The sequence below is a fragment of the Sphaerodactylus townsendi genome, linkage group LG12 (genome assembly GCF_021028975.2).
Source record: "Sphaerodactylus townsendi isolate TG3544 linkage group LG12, MPM_Stown_v2.3, whole genome shotgun sequence".
In the NCBI taxonomy this organism is placed as follows: Eukaryota; Metazoa; Chordata; class Lepidosauria; order Squamata; family Sphaerodactylidae; genus Sphaerodactylus; species Sphaerodactylus townsendi.
The window spans coordinates 36,299,681-36,319,824 of record NC_059436.1 but is presented as its reverse complement, the minus strand read 5'-3'; the positions used below and the strand labels follow the sequence as shown (position 1 = coordinate 36,319,824).

The 20,144-nt window shown below is 44.4% G+C and overlaps 1 protein-coding gene across 4 annotated transcripts in view; it reads right to left on the bottom strand.

The window, feature by feature from the left end:
- The window catches only part of PNPLA7 (patatin like phospholipase domain containing 7), a 99,141-nt gene that overhangs the window by 2,791 nt on the left and 76,206 nt on the right, over window positions 1-20,144 (bottom strand). For all 4 annotated transcript variants that reach the window (XM_048512038.1, XM_048512039.1, XM_048512037.1 and 1 more), the window contains 7 exons: window positions 17,899-18,055; window positions 9,065-9,181; window positions 6,925-6,994; window positions 3,889-4,005; window positions 3,183-3,331; window positions 2,718-2,870; window positions 1,014-1,124 (listed from right to left, as the gene is read on the bottom strand). In XM_048512038.1, the coding sequence (XP_048367995.1) occupies window positions 1,014-1,124; window positions 2,718-2,870; window positions 3,183-3,331; window positions 3,889-4,005; window positions 6,925-6,994; window positions 9,065-9,181; window positions 17,899-18,055 (874 nt within the window). The remainder of the gene's footprint in view (window positions 1-1,013; window positions 1,125-2,717; window positions 2,871-3,182; window positions 3,332-3,888; window positions 4,006-6,924; window positions 6,995-9,064; window positions 9,182-17,898; window positions 18,056-20,144) is intronic.

Here is a 20,144-nt window from a genome sequence, read left to right as displayed (position 1 = left end):
CTCAACCTCCAGGCCCCCAGTGCTGGCTCCCTCGATGCAACATATTGGGGAGGGGGGAAGACTGCTTAGATCTGGGTTCCAGTAACCACAGAGTTGCACAGAAGACTACAGAGGCAACGGAAGAAGGGATGACAAAGGAGGTCACTGCAGATCTGCATTAGCCAAGATGCCGCCATCTGGCAAATGTGACAACTGGAGCAAAACCCAAGATCCTACTGTCCCTATTTCAATCAATCAATTTTATTGAAAGCCATAGGCCATTACAATATTACAATATTATTACATTAAAACTTCTGAGCCAACTTGTTATTCCAACAGGTAAGAAAAAGAAAAAAAAATTCACTAAAAATCCATCATGTGAACACTAAGTCTTTCACTTTCCCCCCTACAGTATGTCTAGATTGTATTCCCACCCTAACTTATACCAATTCTTAGGGTTTGATCATTTACTTTATTCTACCGCTTGTTTGGAGGCCCGAATCTTTGCTTAGCTGCCAAGGCTTTAATAGAAGCCAACCCTATAGGATATATAGGGATCCAAATCCAAGCAAGGAGAAGGTTATAATTTGTCTGACTCATAATATACCTGGGACAGGGGATATGGAAACTTATCTTCAGAAACTCTTTTAGCCCTAGGCTCTAGCGTACAGGGGGGCAGTTCAGGAACATAATGAGGTTAAATCCCTCTACTTCCTGTTTTACAGTAGATACAAAATTCGTTGTTCAACTGGTATTTTGGCATATCTGCCTTCTAAATAATTTGTTGGCATTGTTTGAAATCGTAATGCTGTCATAGCCTTCCTTATCTTAAACTGAGTAATGCCAGCAAGATAGGAGGCTCTATGATGATCCTTTTTAAGGTGACTATACCAGGGAGCAAACTTGGAATGTAAAATTATATCTCTGTCCATACAGTTAAACTGTCCCTATTTCTGCAAATGTATATCACCAAGAAGACAGTAAAAAGCAACAACAGAGCCTTGTCCTCCCCCCCTTCCCCCACACATACTCACAGCTGAGGGCTTGGTTTGGCAGAGCTCCTGCCTGTCCTTCAGCATCTTGTCCAGGACGCCACTCCTGCACCAGACGTTAAAAACCGTCTTTCCATGCTGATAGCCCACTTCCTGGAAGGACACTGAATGGTCAGTCACTGGGATCACGTGCCATGGCCAGATCATGTCGCACCTATCTCCCTCTTTCCACAGTTACAGGACTGCTGATCATCTCCAAGTAACTCAGGCTCATTCCGCACATGCAGAATAATGCACTTTCAAACTGCTTTCAGTGCTCTTTGAAGCTGTGCGGAATAGCAAAATCCACTTGCAAACAGTTTTGAAAGTGGTTTGAAAAAGCATTATTTTGTGTGTGCGGAAGGGGCCTCAGTGTCATTTATCCAAGTTCTACAACCTATATAAATCAGGCCGACTGAAAAACTGAACACAGGTCCTCTTATTTTGCATAATTTGTCCTGTTCCTGTTAGCAGAGGGTGGGGAGAAGTGACCTAAAGTCTTATTCAGCCACCTCTTTTGAAATGTTTCCAGAACATTGCCCACATTCTCTCAAGTAAATGTTTGCATCCATAATGGCTAGAAAGTTGTGTTAATATTTGCAGTGAAAGCAGGAGGTTCCTTGGAGATTGGCTCTCATTAGTACATTATCTATTACAATGTTTATTCTGCTGTATTCAACTGTCCACAATACACTATTGCCACCAGTGGGGTCCAAGGGTGCCCTGAGGTTACCCTTTTAACAGCCGCACTTTTTTATTTCTAGTGAGCTGAGTCTAGCAACACTATGTTTGAAGACACACTGAACCAAGACATTATTTATACAGGGCTTCAATCTACCTAACACTTCACAGAACATGAGATGAGAGATTCAAATGACAAATAATTGAGAGTCCATCATAGCCAGGGATCTTTTCTTTCTCTTTGGGCTTCAATGTTGAACAGGATGACAGTGCTAAAGAATACAACATTTTAGCATCCTAAGCAATTCTGCTGGAAAGAGGATGGGCTGCCAGGCTTTCTGAAATCACACTGGATTCTCGCGCCAAACTTCATAAGATCACAAAGTACTTCTCACTGGCTTGGTCTAAGGAGTCGTCTTGCCCAGCATTCTGTTTCCCACACAGGCCAACCAGATGCAACTGCTCTCTCTTGTATTATGGACTGGAACTGCTTTCTCCAATGCAAACGAAGGGCTTTTTAAAGACACCCCGCCCATGAAATGTGAACAGCAGCAGAGGCCTTAGCAGATTTATCCTTTACATATTTATAAAATCAGGCAAATAGGATGGAAAAATTGAAGTGTAACAGATTGTAACAGAGAATCTCTATTGCCCTCTTTACCAGAGGGACACAAGAGTACTTTTCCCAAGTGACAGGATTACATAAAAAGGGGAGGCCAATGACTCAGCTGCTGTTTCTGCTGAGCAGAAAAAAGGCCAAGAACTTTCTGCCTTGAGGGTGGAGAGTCACCAGGAGAAGCCACCACTGCCAGTATTTCAATCCTTGTTCAATTCAAAATAATACCTCTGTTAAAAATGAGTCGCTGACCAGGGTACATTTGAGTGGACATTTATCAGCTTCTTCTGGTGATGGAGTCCTAGTTTGGGTAATCTGAAGCTTCTGAGTCAATAGCCCCATCTAACGCCTTTACTCCACTGTCTCCTCAGGTATTCCTCAACCCCCAACACACTCCCTGCTCAACTGACACAGATTTCGTTGAACTTCCCAAAGTCCAGGGTGCCGTAGCGGTCAATGGATGGCCGAATGTACTCGCAGTAGTCACTGTTCTTGACCATCTCCAGCTGCCGCACACAGCACACATAGGCAAGTCGGGTCTGTATCTCGGCCATGTTTGGCACCTACCAAATACAGAAAAAGATTCACTGTGAAGGCCTCTTTGGCTTTTCTGAGGAATAGAAGATTGCACAGCGCCCAATCCAAGCCCAACTACACTACTAATAGACAAAACGGTTTAGCAGAAGTGTTGTTGTCTGCCCTATGTAAAGACATATGGGAAATGCAGCTTCGTGTGAATTGTAGGGTTTCCAGCTTCAAAATGTTTTTAAAAACTTGAATCTCCTTCAGGTCTCCTAGAAACAATTCCATGTTCACCACAGGTAACCATGCTAGTTGTCATTATGAACCATTTTATTTGGAAACCCTATTAATACCTTCACTTTCTCCACTAAGGGATTCCACCGTTTCCATAGCAACCACCAGCCAGAGAGAGCGTCGCCATAATTGGTGAGGTTTGTCTCATCTCTACTCCCCACGTCGATGGCAATAACGACTTTCGCACCCATGGACCTTGCGACATCCGCTGTTGGGATGATAAAAGAGTCATTTTCTGCTACTCTCCCTCAGGACAAGTCTGTCATACTTAACCTACCAGCAATTGTTTGGCAACATTTCTATCATATTTCTTCCAGGCCAGACATCTGGGGACATGAGCCAAGAGGATCATTTTACCTTTCATTGCTCTCGTACACATTTGTTTGGTCTCAGCAGAATTAGGGTAATTTAAATCACCCTCCCTATTCCCAGAAGTTGCTTTTAAGCCCAAACATGAAAAGTATATCTTCAACAGAAAGGCCTTTCACAGAAGAGCAGTGACTCAGTGTCCCTTAGGGAAGAGAGGGTGAGAAGGCAAGAGGAAAGTGAACGGCAGCTGTGACAAAGGGCCATTTCATACATCAGTGGAGAGGAAAGGGAGGAGGAAAGATTTAAACTGGAGCAAGGTGTAAAGGAGTGCAGTGGGATACATTCAAGATTAAATGCTTTCTAAAGCTGCACATTTTTTCAGAACATTTTTTGCAGACACATTTAATGATTCCCATTAAGTACAGCAATATTATCCACGTAAGGTGAATACAGTACCTGGAAGATTGTTGATATAACCCCCATCCATCAGGAGATGCCCATCTTTTGGATCACAAAGAGGGGGCAAGTAACCAGAAAGGGACATGCTGGCCCGAACGTACCTCCAAAGACAGCCTATGGAGAAAAACAGAAAGGAGACAGGTCTCTCATTGATGGAAAAAAGCTGCATCAAAGATATCCTAATATTCAGCCCCCTCCCTGCCACTTTACGTGGAGATTAAGCAGTGGCAGAGCTACAAGGGGAAAGGGGGCACGCTGCACTGGGCGTGCACCCAGGGAGCATGAAAATCATCCTTTCCCCCGCCCCACCAGCCTGGCACGTTTTCAGCCCGAACATACCTCCAGATGGAGAAAAACAGAAAGGAGACAGGTCTCTCATTGATAGAAAAAAGAAGCATTAAAAAACCCAAGTTCAAATCCACACACAGCAGTGAAGCTCAGAGAGTGACCCTGGGCCAACTACTCTGTGTCAAGTCTACCTCACAGGGCTGTTGCGAGGATATAAGGCAATAAAGCCTCCTGAACCAAGCTCCTTTAGGAAAGGAGTCTCATGTTTCTTGCTACAAGCACTGGATGGGAACCATGGATAATTTTGGGAAGGGAAGGAGTTATTTTGTAGTCTGGTCTCTACATTGTCAAGAACTGGCTATTCTAAGCAAATTGAGATAAGTAGCAATGGCTTCTCTGAACCAAGCATCTCTTTTCCTTTCCTTGTGCCCCATTCTCCTCCCACCCCAATACGGCCACCAAGCAGCCAAACAGCATCAAGTGGAAATACTTTGGCCAGCAACCCCCCCAATCTCTGAGCCAGCTCAATTACATCTATTCAGAGAGGCACAATGTGGGAATTTATAACCATTAAAAGCAGAGTGGTTAATCACCACAAGTGGATTGGCTCTGCTCCCCACAGAACGTGGCAATGTCCAAGACTTGCCCTCTGGAATTCATTCTGCGAGGCCCTCCTCAAGACTGCATTGTCTGACAGGCTCAAGTCTGAACCTGGGGTACAGATCCAAGTGTTCCCTTGGTGGAGTTTTTATCTGCAAGTGGAAAGTGGCATGTGAGCCCACATCTCCCTTGAGCCTAGCTGCACCTTTTTGAAACAAAACAATCCTTTAAAAAATGTTTTTTGAGCAGCCTATGCTATGGCTGGAGAAAAGCTGGAATTATTATTTGCATCTAATCATGAGAGTTACGGGTTCTGCATGTCCACTGTAACCTGACCGGAAACAGAGGGAATAAGGCAATCCAAATAGCCCAAATTAATTAATTACAAGTCCAGACTGCTAAGCATTTTAATAGCTGTTTCAGGCCTGTGCTGCTCAGATGTATTTTCTTCCTGAAGGTGTTGCATCATATTTTTTTTAAAATCCTCTCCAGTTCTTATGATGATGCATTCATCTGTTTATTACATTTTGGTACTCTAAGAAGATGAGGGAAGCATCCATTGTCCTCCCCTCACAACCTTGTGAGGTCAGTTACACTGAGAATGTGCAACTGGCCCAAGGTCACCCAGTGAGATTCATAGCTCAGTAGGATCTGAACTCACATCTTAGTCTGACATCTTGAAGCACATCTTAGACCCCGTCCATTCAAGCAGAATAGTGCACTTTCAGTCCAGTTTCACAATTGTTTGCAAGTGGATTTTGCTATCCCACATAGAAAAATCCAGCTGCAAAGTGCACTGAAAGTGGATTGAAAGTGCATTATTCTGCATGTGCGGAAGGGGCCTTAGTCTGAGCCCTCCTTAACTTCAACACACCCTGGAAGAAATGTGTTTAGACCACTGGTCACTACAAACACTTTTATGGGCAAAGAACAGTGCAGCTCAGAACATCATAACCTGCAAAATCACGAATCACCATGAGAGCAATGTGAGGGAGCAATCTGTATGCATCACAGCACATTCCCCAAGCAGTCCTGCCCCTCTAGGGCACATCCCTCAAGGGGCTGGTTTAACCCTCCATCGTTTCTGACAGAGCTGCGGCAGGGAGAGCAGCAGCTCTCAGAATACCTAGTCAGCTCTGAAAAGGAGCAGATACAGCTTCAGCGGCTGGGCACAAGCCAAGCCAAACACAGCTAAGGGAATCTTGAAATAAAGGCAGCGCTGTGACAAAGAACTGCATTGTCAATAAAACCTGACTACTGGAACTAAAAATCACCCAAACTGAAAAACGCTGGAGCCTTTTCAAATATCATTCAACAATCCACCAGGTGCTACAAATGCCTCCCCTCCACTTGCTTGCCCACCTCACCTCACCTCACTGATTTCTGAGATGAGTCACACACATTCAAACCACCAGACACACACTTAGAATTGAAACCGCAAATGAGTTCCACCCAGACACATGCAAAGGCATCCCCCCACCCACCACAGAGATGGACACGCACATACAAATGCCAACTCCACCTAGACACATGCAAATGCACTTCATTCCCCTCCCACCTCAGAGGTAGACGAAACAAATATCCAACTACACAAAATGCTCTACACTGCCCCATGGAGAGAAGAAGAGTTTGGATTTATATCCCCCCTTTCTCTCCTGCAGGAGACTCAAAGGGGCTTATAATGTCCTTGCCCTTCCCCCCTCACAACAAACACCCTGTGAGGTGGGTGGGGCTGAGAGAGCTCAGAAGAACTGTGACTAGCCCAAGGTCACCCAGCTGGCATGTGTGGGAGTGTACAGGCTAATCTGAATTCCCCAGATAAGCCTCCACAGCTCAGGCGGCAGAGCTGGGAATCAAACCCGGTTCCTCCAGATTAGATACAAGAGCTCTTAACCTCCTATGCCACTGCTGCTCCTATTTAGAGAGAAACACATCTTACCATGACATGCCTCGGAGGATGCCAACCATAGATGTGGGTGAAACTTTAGGAGCTACAACTACCAGACCATGGCCACACAACCCAGAAAACCCACAACAGCAAATTGCTATTGTTGCTACAGCTTTAAAATATATTGTACGCAACCTGCTTTCTTTTTAGAACCAGAGGTTCTGCTGCCCTTGGCTTGGGAACCCCCATCTGCTTACCATCCGTGTGGACTCTCATTTCCGAGGCTGTGATGTCTGTTGTGATGGTAAAATAAGGAATCCAGAGGTCCTGCAGTACAAAAGGCACTTAATTCAAAACGGCTATTCTCTTTTTTCCCCAATATTTTATTAAAAAGAAGAAATTAATAACAATACAACAAAAACTATTAAACGACAAACAGGTAGGAAATAAAGGGTAATGGGGAAGAAAGGAGCAAAAAAACAAACAAGAAATGTGTACAACAAGAGTTTTGAATACTTAAAAACGGAATTATATAAAAAAGGAATTTTCCGTGCATCTTGAACTATTCTCTATAATACATTTTCGCATTAGAACTCGACTTCCTGGTCTTCACGAGAAATACATTACAACATGTAGCTTATCTATTTTATAATATAAAACAAAGGAACAGTATTTCTGTCTAATTTGTTATAACAAAATAAGTCTACTCTAAGTGATATTTTGCTGATCCTCAGCATCTAATGTTGATATTGTTGTTGTTCTGTTATATGAAGGATATTCTAAACATGCAATAAAATACATTCTTAATACTTTTCCTACTGGTCCTATTAACTACAAACACATGAACTTATAAGTTTCTTAATTGAGGAAAGCGTGGCTCCAGTAGTGTTCCATTGGTTCTGTTTTCTATTTAGAATTAATACAGTATGCAGTTTTGACCAGTAATTTCTATCTTCTGTCCTTTAAATATTGTTGTAGTGGATTCCATACCGCTTTGTATCGTTTTTCAGAGATATTTTTCAAATAAGATGATAATCTTCAAAACGGCTATTCTCAAAGGGTGCGTGGTGGGAAACAAACTAAATGAACCGAAAACCCCAATCCACAGAGGGGGCTATCTGCTGCATCTCTGTGTGATTTACTGGGCAAGAAGGGCAGAATAAAAATGGCCATTGCTGAGAGTTCTGAATACAACTGGGCTGATAGTATACAGGAGGAGCAGCATGACATGCCCTCAGAGGAAACCTTGTGTCTCTGTACAAGTCAGCACTCTGGAACTGTCTCCTGTCAATCAAACTGATACAGAAAACACAGGAGATGAGCTGCACCATGATGAATAACGGTTGCTTTGTCATAGTCTGAAAGTACACCTCTTCAGGTGAAAGTACACCTCTTCTGGTGTAAGAGGGGAGCAAATCTTCAATTTTAACTTGTATTCAGTTATCTGAAGTTAGAGAAACATCAAATGACTCTCTACTCCTCCCTGGCACGTCTAAAGGGGAAGCTAAGCAGTAAGGTTCCTCACGGGGCATGAACACCTGAGAACTGGAGTCCTTAAGGAAGAGTTTTGGTGGAATGGGCTTAAAACAGAGTCCAAAAATATGCTGGGATAGGAAAGCATTTAGACGAGCGTGCTTGCAGTTCAAAATCTCTGCAGCCCAAAATCTCTCTAACAAACATTCAGGTTACAAGAAAAATGTATATTAAGGAGCATTAGGGTCACAGTGAGATTATCTCAAAACAATAAAATCAAAAAACACTACAATCTGGATTGGAACAATTTAAATCCAGCATGTGGATTTTGTCCTTTGAACTGAAATACTGTGCTGTCATGTGGAATTTTTTTTGTGCAGCACACAATGGGATCAAGCCATTTGCAGATGTACAGGCTAAGAAGCAACAGAGCGCACCAAATCTGTAGCAAAAACTCCTGGAAATGGAGACTACTTACCTGAAGGGGAATTTAAAACAATAACACCATCATCAATTTGAACACTCTTTCAACTCATCCCTCTGATAAAAACTGTAAGGCAGGAGTGACTTGTGCCAATGTCTACTCTCTGAATTACATTACATACATCCTAATGCTGATGTTCACTCTACACAGAAAATATTTAACACATTTACTAACTGGACTTGCTTGAAAACACTCCTATAAATACAGGGTTCACTTGCTAGCAAATCTGGAAACTCCAGCATATCCCAGGTTAATTTACCATCCTGGAAAAGAATCTGAAATTTTGAACATAAATTCCACATATTTCAAATGAGCTACCCAGAGTGCAATCAACCAACGGGCTCCTGCACCACAATCCACCAGCCCAACTCCAATGCTATTGCAGATGGCTGTTCCAAATGCTAGTGCTCACAAAACATGCAGCAAAATCAGCCACGTACCTCAATCTGTTTGTCTTTGAAGATACTGCTGATGCCATTGTTGAACGAGGCGCCAGAGAACATGGAGGTGATCGGGTACGTCAAGTCTAGGACGGTTTTGAACACTGAATTCATATTCTTGAAAGAAAAAAAGGAAGGAAGGAAGAGACTTTTCAGACATGGGGTACAGAATCCTGAAAATCCAGGGAAGACTATCCTCTCCCTAAACTAATTTAGCATGATCATTTTGAAAGAAGCAGCAGCAATGAATGGTGTACAAAAGGAAACTGATGAAAGGCCTGATATTTTGGATACTGGAGCAGGCTGGCAGTATCTAATACTGCTGCAGTCTCCCCAACAGAATTCCTGAGTTCAATATTTCTACACCTGATAATATCAGAATTGGAATCCTGCTAGAAAGGCAGGAGTGGCTAGATGAAGGAAGCCTGCTTCACAGCTGGTTGCTAGTGCCACTCTTTAAATGTGAAAGGGTGATTATTTCCTTGGGGGGAAGGTGGACCTGGTCTCCAAACTGCAGAGACGACAAGGTCTGCCACCCATACAAAATTTAATTAAATTAAACTCCAAATGGCCATTGTTTCCCTAGGTGTAGACCTGGGCACAGGGGTTTGGAGGTCAGGTCCACCCCATAGGAAACAACAGACCTCAAAATTTAAAGAGCCCAAGCACCCAGAGTTGGCTTAATTTACTCCCCACCCCTTACATTTTCATTCCACATGGGAGAATGGGAAGAGAATAATCAGTTTTAATTAAAAATATATGGGAACACTTTTTCCAATATTTCCCAAGTGACTTTCTGGAATGTTCATAATACCTCTGGCATTTTATTAAAATGATCATTTATTAAAACGATATTAAAATGATACTCCCTGATATAGAATTAAAATTGTGTGCGTGTGTATTAATATGCATGCCCCTAGCAGCGAGAAATCACCGCTATTTCATTTATGTGTCATTGAATAACTACCCCAAACACAATCCCAAAAGTAAAGATCTTCTCAAACTCGGAGAAGTGGGGTGGGGGAGGCTTTTCAAGACTAGCTCAGTTCCCACAGTCAATGGCAGTCTACTATTCATATGCTAACAGGCTATACTTGCAAAATCCCTTTGGCTACATGATAGCTTTATTATAGAGCCTGACAAACAAGAGGAACCAAGATTGTGCTGGCCTTTTCAATTGCATCCGTAAGGCTTGAAATTGGCCACCTTTGGTGTTAAATGTAACAGAACGCCAAGTAACTCAGCTCTATTGACCCCGGGTATTTAAATTCCGTTTCATAGCTACAAGAAAGGAAAGCGGCCATTTCAGCCCGGCTCATCCAGCTGCAGCACTTTGTTTTTCTAGCCGTCAGCACACGAGGCCAGTGGATGAACGCAGGACTGACAGACGGCCTAAAAACAGAGACTCACAAAGGCCTTCCATTTGTCATTCGGTAATCCCAGCGACCTGGTTTCTGCCATTCCCTATCCAGCAAGAGCAAGAGGCCAACTTCTAAAAATACCTAAAAGCCTTTCTGACCTGCAGTCATTTCTCATCTCAGTTTAGCGAGGGGGAAACAGGTGGGAGCTATTTAGCAGAGGCAGGAGGCAGGCCAAGACAAAGGGGCGAACAGTGGCCAGGCTGTTCTCTGGCTCACAGCACCCTTTCCGCAGCCAAACCTTTCACAGCGGTGCTAGAGGTGCTGTGTGCCAAAGGAATCCAAGACACACACCCAAAATAAAAGTGAGGCACGGGATGCTTTTTGGTTCCTGGTGCTGTCACGTAGTTTGCATTGATGTTCAGGTTGGTACAGTAAAGCTTCTGCCACACTCCTAAAGTGGAGCATTCATTGGGGGGCTGCTCAGTCCCAGGTTTGCTAAGAGCAAGACCCCTGCCGTTTGCGGCCCTGGCCCCTCCCATTTCTGGAGCAGGTCAACTGGAGAAACAGTGAGCAGAGGGACAGTCTGTTACAAAGTTTGTTTAAGCTGCCTTGGAGTCCCCCACCTTTTGAAAAACTACGCCAGAATACAATCCATTGGCCCTGCCTGGGTCATGATATTATGAATTGCAATTTGGATACCTGGAAGTACTTGTTATGGGAAAACAGATAATTCAGTACTTTTAAAAATTCTAGATGCAAAATCAGGACACAAGAGGAAGGAGAAGAAGGAGGAGGGAGGAGGAAAAGAAGGAAGAGAAGGAGGAAGAAGGAAGAAAAGGAGGAGGAGGAAGAGGAGAAGAGTTTGGATTTATACCCCACCTTTCTCTCCTGTAAGGAGACTCAAGGTGGCTTATAAGCTCCTTTCCCCTCCTCTCCCACAACAGATACCTTGTGAGGTAGGTGGGGCTGAGAGAGTTCCAAAGAACTGTGACTAGCCCAAGGTCACCCAGCAAGAATGTAGGAGTGCGGGAACACATCTGGTTCACCAGATAAGCCTCTGCCGCTCTGGTGGAGGAGTGGGGAATCAAACCCAGCTCTCCAGATTAGAATCCACCTGCTTTTAACCACTACACCGCGCTGGCTCTCAGCTCAGCTGCTCTCCCTCTTCTCCCACCCTCTATCCCCTGCTTGCAAGAGAAGATGGGAAGGCGCTATACGGGTGGAAAGAAGGTGAATACCCACCCCCCTGGCTCCAAAGATGACAGAAAATCTGTCACCTTCCTTCTCTTCCTCCACAACAGATGAAAGGAGGGGCAGAGGGGAACCCAATACAAAATTCTCCTCTTCTTCATTTGGAAAGGGCATGGTTCAGTGGAAGAGCTCCCACTTCACATGCAAAGTGTCCTAGGTCCAATCCCTAGCAAGTGTGGTGTCGGGAAAGACCGCTCCCTGAGATCCCGAGGAGCTGCTGCCAGCCAGAGCAGACGGGGTGAGCTAGACACACCGATGGTCCAACTCAGAGTACGGGAGATTTGTATTTGTTAAGCTGAACTGCTTAAAGTGGGAGCAGAGCGGCAGAACTCACAGTCATTTCACCCCCACGTCATTCTGCTGGAACAGAAAGAGCCTTGCACTAGTCTCGGCTTGACCAATCCCTGTTCAGAGAGGTCCGTTCAGGCAACAAGAGTCAGGCAGTGATGGAGAGAGTCACAGTTCCTCCCCAGACCTCTTTTTTCTCAATTAAGCTCCGAGCCTGACAGTCCATCTCGGGAAGCCCCATGAAACTAATTTACTTTCACATGATCAATCAAAGGGGAAATGCTTCTAAGAGACAAAAAAAACCCCACCGTCAAACGGCACGCTTGCTGGAGCCATAAGCGAAGTATATGCTTTGGTGGAATTATCGCTCTGTTTCTGAAGGCAGTGAATACAGTTTCACTCACAACCTGGGTATTCTGGCAGCTCAAAAGCAATGTTTAGGAGGAGAAAAAGAAATTAGAGAGGCCAACAAAAACAAAAATGTAGTGGTAATGGGTGATTTTAACTATCCCCATATAAACTGGAAAAATGCATGTTCAGGTCATAGTAAGGAGAGAGCATTCCTGGATATGCTAAATGACTGTGGCTTAGAGCAGATGGTTGTGGAACCAACCAGGGGAGAGGTGATCCTAGATCTAATTCTATGTGGGACCCAGGACCTGGTGCAGGAAGTCAGTGTTGTTGAGCCGATAGGGAACAGCGACCACAATGCTGTCAGATTCAGTATCTCAGCATGCGAACAAGTGGCAACTACTAATGTAGTTACATTCGCCTTCAGAAAGGGAAATTTCTCAAAGATGAGGGGGATAGTGCGCAGGAAGCTGAAAGGGAAAATCAAGAGAGTCAAAACGGTCCAGGATGCTTGGAGGTTATTTAAAAACACAGTAATAAAAGCTCAGCTGGAATGTGTTCCACAGGTTGTGAAAAAGAAAAGGCAGCACCCAGTCCAAAAGAAAAGGCAGCACCCAGTCCAAGAGAGGTTGAGGAAATTATCAGAAAAAAGAAAATGTCTTTTAGAAAATGGAAGTCCAGTTTGACTGATAGAAGAATATGAGGAGGGAACACAAATGGTGGCAAAAGAGAAGCGAAGTTAGCTGTGCAAGGGAGGCAAAAAAGGAGTTATGAGGAACGCATGGCTCTGTGAGAACATCAAGACCAGCAACAAAACAGTTCTTCAAGTACATCAAAGCAGGAGGGAAGCCAGCCGAGTGAAGCGGTAGGCCCGTTAGATGACAAAGGAACAAAGATTGTAAAAGCTAAAAGATGGCAGGGAGATTGCAGAGAAGCTGAATGAATTCTTTGCATCTGTCTTTCACCCAAGAGGAGAGGTGAGAACATTCCTGCACCTGAACCAAGCTTCTTAGGAGGCGAATCCGGAGGAACTAAGCGAAGATGAGTGGTAGACAAGGAGAAGAAGTTCTTGGCAGCCATTGATAAACTAAATGTTACCAAATCCCCTGGCCCAGATTGCATTCACCCAAGAGTTCTTAAAGAGCTCAAGCATGGAAATTATACTGATCTTCTCACTTTAATATGCAACTTATCCCTGAAATCCAGGCTCCATCCCTCGGTAAGACTGGAAGATGGGCCAATGTCACACCAATCTTTAAGAAAGGATCTAGGGGGGACCCGGGAAATTACAGGCCAGTCAGTTTGACATCTGTTCCTGGTAAATTAGTAGAATCTATCATTAAAGATAAAATTATAAAACATGTGTAGAAAGCAAGACCTGCTGAGAAAGAGTCAGCATGGCTTTTGCAGAGAGCAAATCCTGTCTTACAAACTTACTAGGAGTTCTTTGAGGGTGTAAACAGGCATGTGGACAGGGAGTGAACCAGTGGACATTGTCTACTTGGATTTCCAAAAGGCTTTGACAAAGTTCCTCACCAGAGACTGTTGAAAAAAGCTCAGCAATGGAAGGAATAAGAGGGGAAGTCACTCCTATGGATTAAAAACTGGTTGAGAAACAGGAAACAAAGAGTGGGTGTAAATGGGAAGTTTTCACAATGGAGAGAGATGTTGGGAGTGGTGTCCCCCAAGGACCAGTTTTGGGACCAGTGCTCTTTAACCTATTCATAAATGACCTGGAAGTAGGGTGGGTAGCGTGGGTGGCCAAGTTTGCAGGATGATACCAAATTAAGTGTAGTGTGGTGGAGAACCACAAAGGATTGCGAAGAGCTCCAAGCGGACCTTGATAAAATTTAGGTGAGTGGGCTCCAGAAATGGCAATGCAGTTCAATGTAGCAAAATGTAAAGTGATGCACATAGGGGCAAAAAAAATCCAAACTTCACATACATCGCTACAGGGGTCCAGTGCTATCAGTCACAGACCAGGAAAGGGATTTAGGCGTCTTAGTTGATAGTTCCATGGGAATGTCAACTCAATGCATGGCAGCTGTGAAAAAAGGCAAACTCTATGCTGGGGATCATTAGAAAAGGAATTGATAATAAAACTGCAAAGATTGTCACATGCCCTTATATAAAGTTAAGTGGATGCGACCACACTTGGAGTACTCGTGTCCAGTTCTGAGTAAGCGCATCTCAAAAAAAAAAAGGATATTGAGGAGATAGAAAAAAGTGCAGAGAAGGGCAACAAGGATGATTGAGGGACTGGAGCACCTTCCCTATGAGGAGAGGCTGCAGATTTGGGACCTTTTTTTTCTTTAGTTTGGAGAGGAGGCGCTGAGGGGGGGGATGATATGATTGAAGTCTACAAAATTATGCATGTGGTAGAAAATGTCGACAGAGAGAAATTTTTCTCTCTTTCTCACAATACTAGAACCAGGGGGCATTCATTGAAAATGCTGGGGGGAAGAATTAGGACTAATAAAAGGAAACACTTCTTCACGCAACGTGTGATTGGTGTTTGGAATATGCTGCCACAGGAGGTGGTGATGGCCACTAACCTGGATAGCTTTAAAAGGGGCTTGGACAGATTTATGGAGGAGAAGTCAATTTATGGCTACCAATCTTGATCCTCTTTGATCTGAGATTGCAAATGCCTTAACAGACCAGGTGATCGGGAGCAACAGCCGCAGAAGGCCATTCACATCCTACATGTGAGCTCCCAAAGGCACCTGGTGGGCCACTGCGAGTAGCAGAGAGCTGGACTAGATGGAATTTGGTCTGATCCAGCTGGCTTGTTCTTATGTTCTTATGTTCTTAGGAGATGAGAGCGCAAGAAGAAAGCACAGCCTATTCTTAGCGAATACGTATTGTCCTTCCTTCCCATGGGAATAGCTGCTCTTGGGAGCTTTTTAGCAGAGACACAGAATTACCTCAGTCAGTTCCACTCATGTGGAAGCATGTGGAAGAAGAGAGAAGGAAGAAAGTTACAGAGAGAAGTGTAGCAAGAGAGGAAAACACAGGACATATAGCTTCCATAGTCACATGCATGAATGTTGCCCTCTAGAAGAAGAAGAGAAGAAGATATTGGATTTATATCCCTCCTTTCTCTCCTGTAGGAGACCCAAAGGGGCTTACAAACTCCTTGCCCTTCCCCCCTCACAACAAACACCCTGTGTGGTGGGTGGGGCTGAGAGAGCTCTGAAAAGCTGTGACTAGCCCAAGGTCACCCAGCTGGCGTGTGTGGGAATGCACAGACTAATCTGAATTCCCCAGATAAGCCTCCACAGCTCAAGCAGAAGAGCAGGGAATCAAACCCGATTCCTCCAGATTAGAATGCACCTGCTCTTAACCACTACGCCACTGTGCTCTACAAGTATGGCTCCTCTTGGGACCTGCTTATTGGGTCTCTGCTGCAGAACACAAGAGCAGCTCTGCTGGATCAGAACAAAGGTCTGTCAACTCCAGCATCCTATTTACCACAATAACTAACCAGATGCCCCCGGAAGGCCTATGAGGTAGGCAGGCAGGCCATAACTTCCCCTTGCAACCAGCATCTGAAGCATGCCTTGGCTTTGAACAGGGAGGAGCCATTCAACTATTGAGGTTAATAGCCATTGCTGGACAGCTCATTCATGAATTCATTTAATTATTTTTATAGTCATCTACGCTACTGGCCCTCACTGCATCCCATGGCAGGGAATCCCACAGCTGTGTTTACTAGCAAGCTAACTTTGGTATCCATTCAGCAAGAGATCTGGCTCCTTTCAGTGCTCCCAAACAAGCCAAATCTGCAGTCTCAAAATGCAAGAAAGAATAAAACTGCATAGCTGCACCTACTGCACAGCTGGTTCAATTAACCCAGAGGACTACCCATTTTTACAACTTAAGAGACCAAGTGCATCAAAACTTAAGAGCAAAAGACCGACAAAGAACGTTTATTTGAAAACAGCCAGTATGAGAAAGCCTTTCTGCATAAGTGAAACTATATAACTGAACATACCTGGTAACTGACATGACGATTAATGATCTATAAAGTTTCCACAGACAAAACGCTGGTGGTTGTGTCATTCATTAGGAAACGGTACAAACAAGATCTCACAATAAGTCATTGACATACACAGAAGCACCTTGTGCAACTCCTCTAGGGCATGATTCTGTGCACAATTTGTGCTTGGATTACTGGCAACCATTCACCTTTTACTTCCCTTTCTATAGTGCAAAGTATCTCTTGGAGCCTCTTTAGTCCCATAAAAATCTTTGCCTTCCATTCCCTTCACTGAGTGGGTATTTTAACATCTCACCCGCCTCTCAAATATACCTTAATGACCGCATTTGCTATTTTTAAAGACCCATGTTCAGTTCTGTACTATGCCACATTCAACACTGGAGTCATAGTTGAAGCCCGCTGCAATGAAAGAGTTATGCAGAGCTATGGAACTCCATCCCACAAATCACTGAAACCCTTGCACAACATCTACCACCACTGCTTTGGCTTCTCAGATGCCTCCGGGCTTAACCTGTGTTTTCTGCAGGGCTGGAGTCTTCACCCCCAACTCAACCAAAGCTTAAGCTGAGGATGGCAGAAGCCTGTTCTTCTGTAAAGGAGAAGAGTGGCGTAGTGGTTAAGAGCAGGTGTACTCTAATCTGGAGGAACCGGGTTTGATTCCCCGCTCTGCCACTTGAGCTGTGGAGGCTTATCTGGGGAATTCAGATTAGCCTGTACACTCCAGGACACACCAGCTGGGTGACCTTGGGCTAGTCCCAGTTCTTCTGAGCTCTCTCAGCCCCACCTACCTCACAGGGTGTTTGTTGGGAGAGGGGAAAGGCAAGGAGATTGTAAGCCCCTTTGAGTCTCCTATAGGAGAAAAAGGGGGGATATAAATCCAACCCTTCTTCTTCCTCTTCTTCTGTGCTGTGGACACCAACAGCACATTTCCTCTTCCTGCCTTTATAAATAAAAACTGCTCACTTCAAGCACAGAAACTGACAGCTGACATTCTGAAGGTGGTGAAAATTATGCCCATTTCCAAATGCTGTATTTGGGTAGCGCCTGCAAGCCAGTCCCCCCCCAAAGTTTCCCTATTTGTCTTGCCATCGTTTTAAAAAAAACAAAATGAAAAGCAAAGCTAAGGGCACCTCATTGGAAGGTAGCAGAGAGCAGTGGGTAAAGTGCCAGAAACAAAATACGGTTATGTTGCTAGAGTATGCCAGTGCAAACAGCCCTGGGGAACAACCATTCTGCTGCAGGAGATTTGGCAAACAGATGCTGTCATAAAAACACACAGTTTCCTATTGAAGCACAACAAGGCAGCTGGCGTGCCAAGTGAGGAATAAAGCAAGGCTCCCTCAGGGAGACGTCCCTCCGCCACCCTGGGACTGACCAGAGCCTGCTCTCTGCAGTGAAGCAGAATCTTATTTAAGGCCTCAATAGCTCTCCCTACTTAAAGACATTTGGAAATGTGCAAAGGTGTTTTAATGCTCTGGCAACGCTCCTTCCAGCTGAGCGAGCAAGTGAGCACTGAAGCTCAGCCATCCCACAGACCAAGTTGGCTCAGACCTGTTGTTTGGAAATGGATGTCCTCTTACCATAGCCCACTGCCTGGCTTTGATGCTCATTTGAGTGTAGCTGCGCTCTTCGGCATACAGGGCCCCCATGAAGGCACCGATGGAGGTGCCGCCAATCATGTCGACCGGGATGCCGGCTTCATTCAGCGCCCTGATAACGCCCACTTGAGAACATCCCCTAGGACAGTACAAGAGGGGGGAGGGGAGGAGAAGGAGAAAAGAAAGCACACTTGGGAAAAAGGCACGGTTGATGGAAGAAAAAGCCAAACTGCAGCCATCGAAAACAGCACAAGCCCCATCGATAAGCAGGCAGAGAAAGTTTCACCCAAATAAGGATGGTTCTGCAACCTGTATATATTATGCAGAGTATGTCTGTACAGAGGGGTTTATGTGTGTAATTCATTCTCCTGCTGCTGCATTACAAGAAGCAATCCATGGGCATGGAAGCTCTCAGGGTCAATGGAAACAGGATTTAACAACTCCTCCAGCTTCTGGGATTTCAGTAGGCCTTGGCCATAAATTCCTAAGCATATCTTTACATTTACAGGGACTAGAAAACTTGCTTTAAAAATTTAAAACTGAGATTCACACAAAGCTGGATTCTACCGCGAACTGCCTATCCTGTGGTCTTTGCCCGCACTCCTGTGGCATACACAGAGTCTAGGCCAGGGATCTGCAACCTGTGGCTCTCCAGATGTTCATGGATTACAATTCCCATCAGCCCTTGCCACCTGATGGGAATTGTAGTCCATGAACATCTGGAGAGCTGGAACATATGTTTTTCAGGTGTCCTTTGCTGGAAGAGCCTCGTAAAGATATGTTGGGTCTGATATTAAAGAGATTTGCTGGTAGTAATAATAAATATATATTAAGAAGGTTACTCCAGGGAACAGACCCTAATATTACATCATCAGTTGCAATATTTTGTGTTTACTGGTGTAAATTTAAGAATTTTGAAGAACAATGAAAAATAGGGTGAAGTGACTTTTTAAATAGATTCTGAGAAACACCATTATAAGTTTTGGTCATCTTGGCTGCTGAAATATGAAGGAGCATTATTTTAATTGTTATCTTATATTAGCTAAGAAGGTTCTAAGCTGGTTTATTTTAAATTGTATTGTAAATGCTTTGGTCAAAGACCGTAAATAAATCTTACTACTACTACATCTGGAGAGCCACAGGTTGCAGACCCCTGGTCTAGGCTGCAGTGAGAAATACTACAGTAGTGAGAAAAACTACAGTAGTTTTTCTCAGTAGTGAGAAAAAAAGCTCATGGCCCAAGCCCCAGCTCTGCTTGGCTATCCTCTCGTACGTCCTGCACTGAAAGCCATCAAGGGAGTTGAACTGTGAGAGAGAATTGTGTTATCCTGGATTCACTTAAGCCTTGACATAAAGTGCCAGAGATTCAGCTTGCTTCTTGCCAAGGCTAGACTCTCTCAACTTTGCTTTCAGCAGCAACAAAAATATGTAGATGGCCCTCCTCGTGAACGATTAGGGTGGAGTTTCCACAGCCAAGCTGGCTCTTGTCCCTCTGAAAGATGACTAAGTCCACATTCTTCCTTTGTTCTCTCTGTTGCTCCTTCCATATCTCCCTCTCCCTTTCTAGTGTTACCAAAAAGGCCCAGACCTGATCTGCATGGGCCAGGCTAGCCCACTTGTCAAATCTCAGAAGCTAAGCTGGGTGACCCTGGTTGGTACCTGAATTTCTTCACACAAACATTTCTTCACGCAACGTGTGATTGGTGTTTGGAATATGCTGCCACAGGAGGTGGCGATGGCCACTAACCTGGATAGCTTTAAAAGGGGCTTGGACAGAATTATGGAGGAGAAGCAGATCTATGGCTACCAATCGGTCTACCAAATCGAATTAATAATAATAATAATAATAATAATAATCTTGATCCTCCTTGATCTGAGATTGCAAATGCCTTAGCAGACCAGGGGCTCAGGAGCAACAGTAGCAGAAGGTCATTGCTTTCACATCCTGCATGTGAGCTCCCAAAGGCATCTGGTGGGCTGCTGCGAGTAGCAGTGTGCTGGACTAAATGGACTCTGGTCTGATCCACCAAGCTTTTTCTTATGTTCTTATGAATGGGTGACCACCAGAGAAGACGGGTTGCTACGCACACAGGCAGGCACTGACAAACCACCTCCAATTGTGTCTTGCCTTGAAAACACTACAGGGTTGTATAGGTCAACTGCACCATAATAGAAAAAAAACAAAAAACCCAGATAACAAAGGAAGGTCTGAAATGTTACTGTAGCTA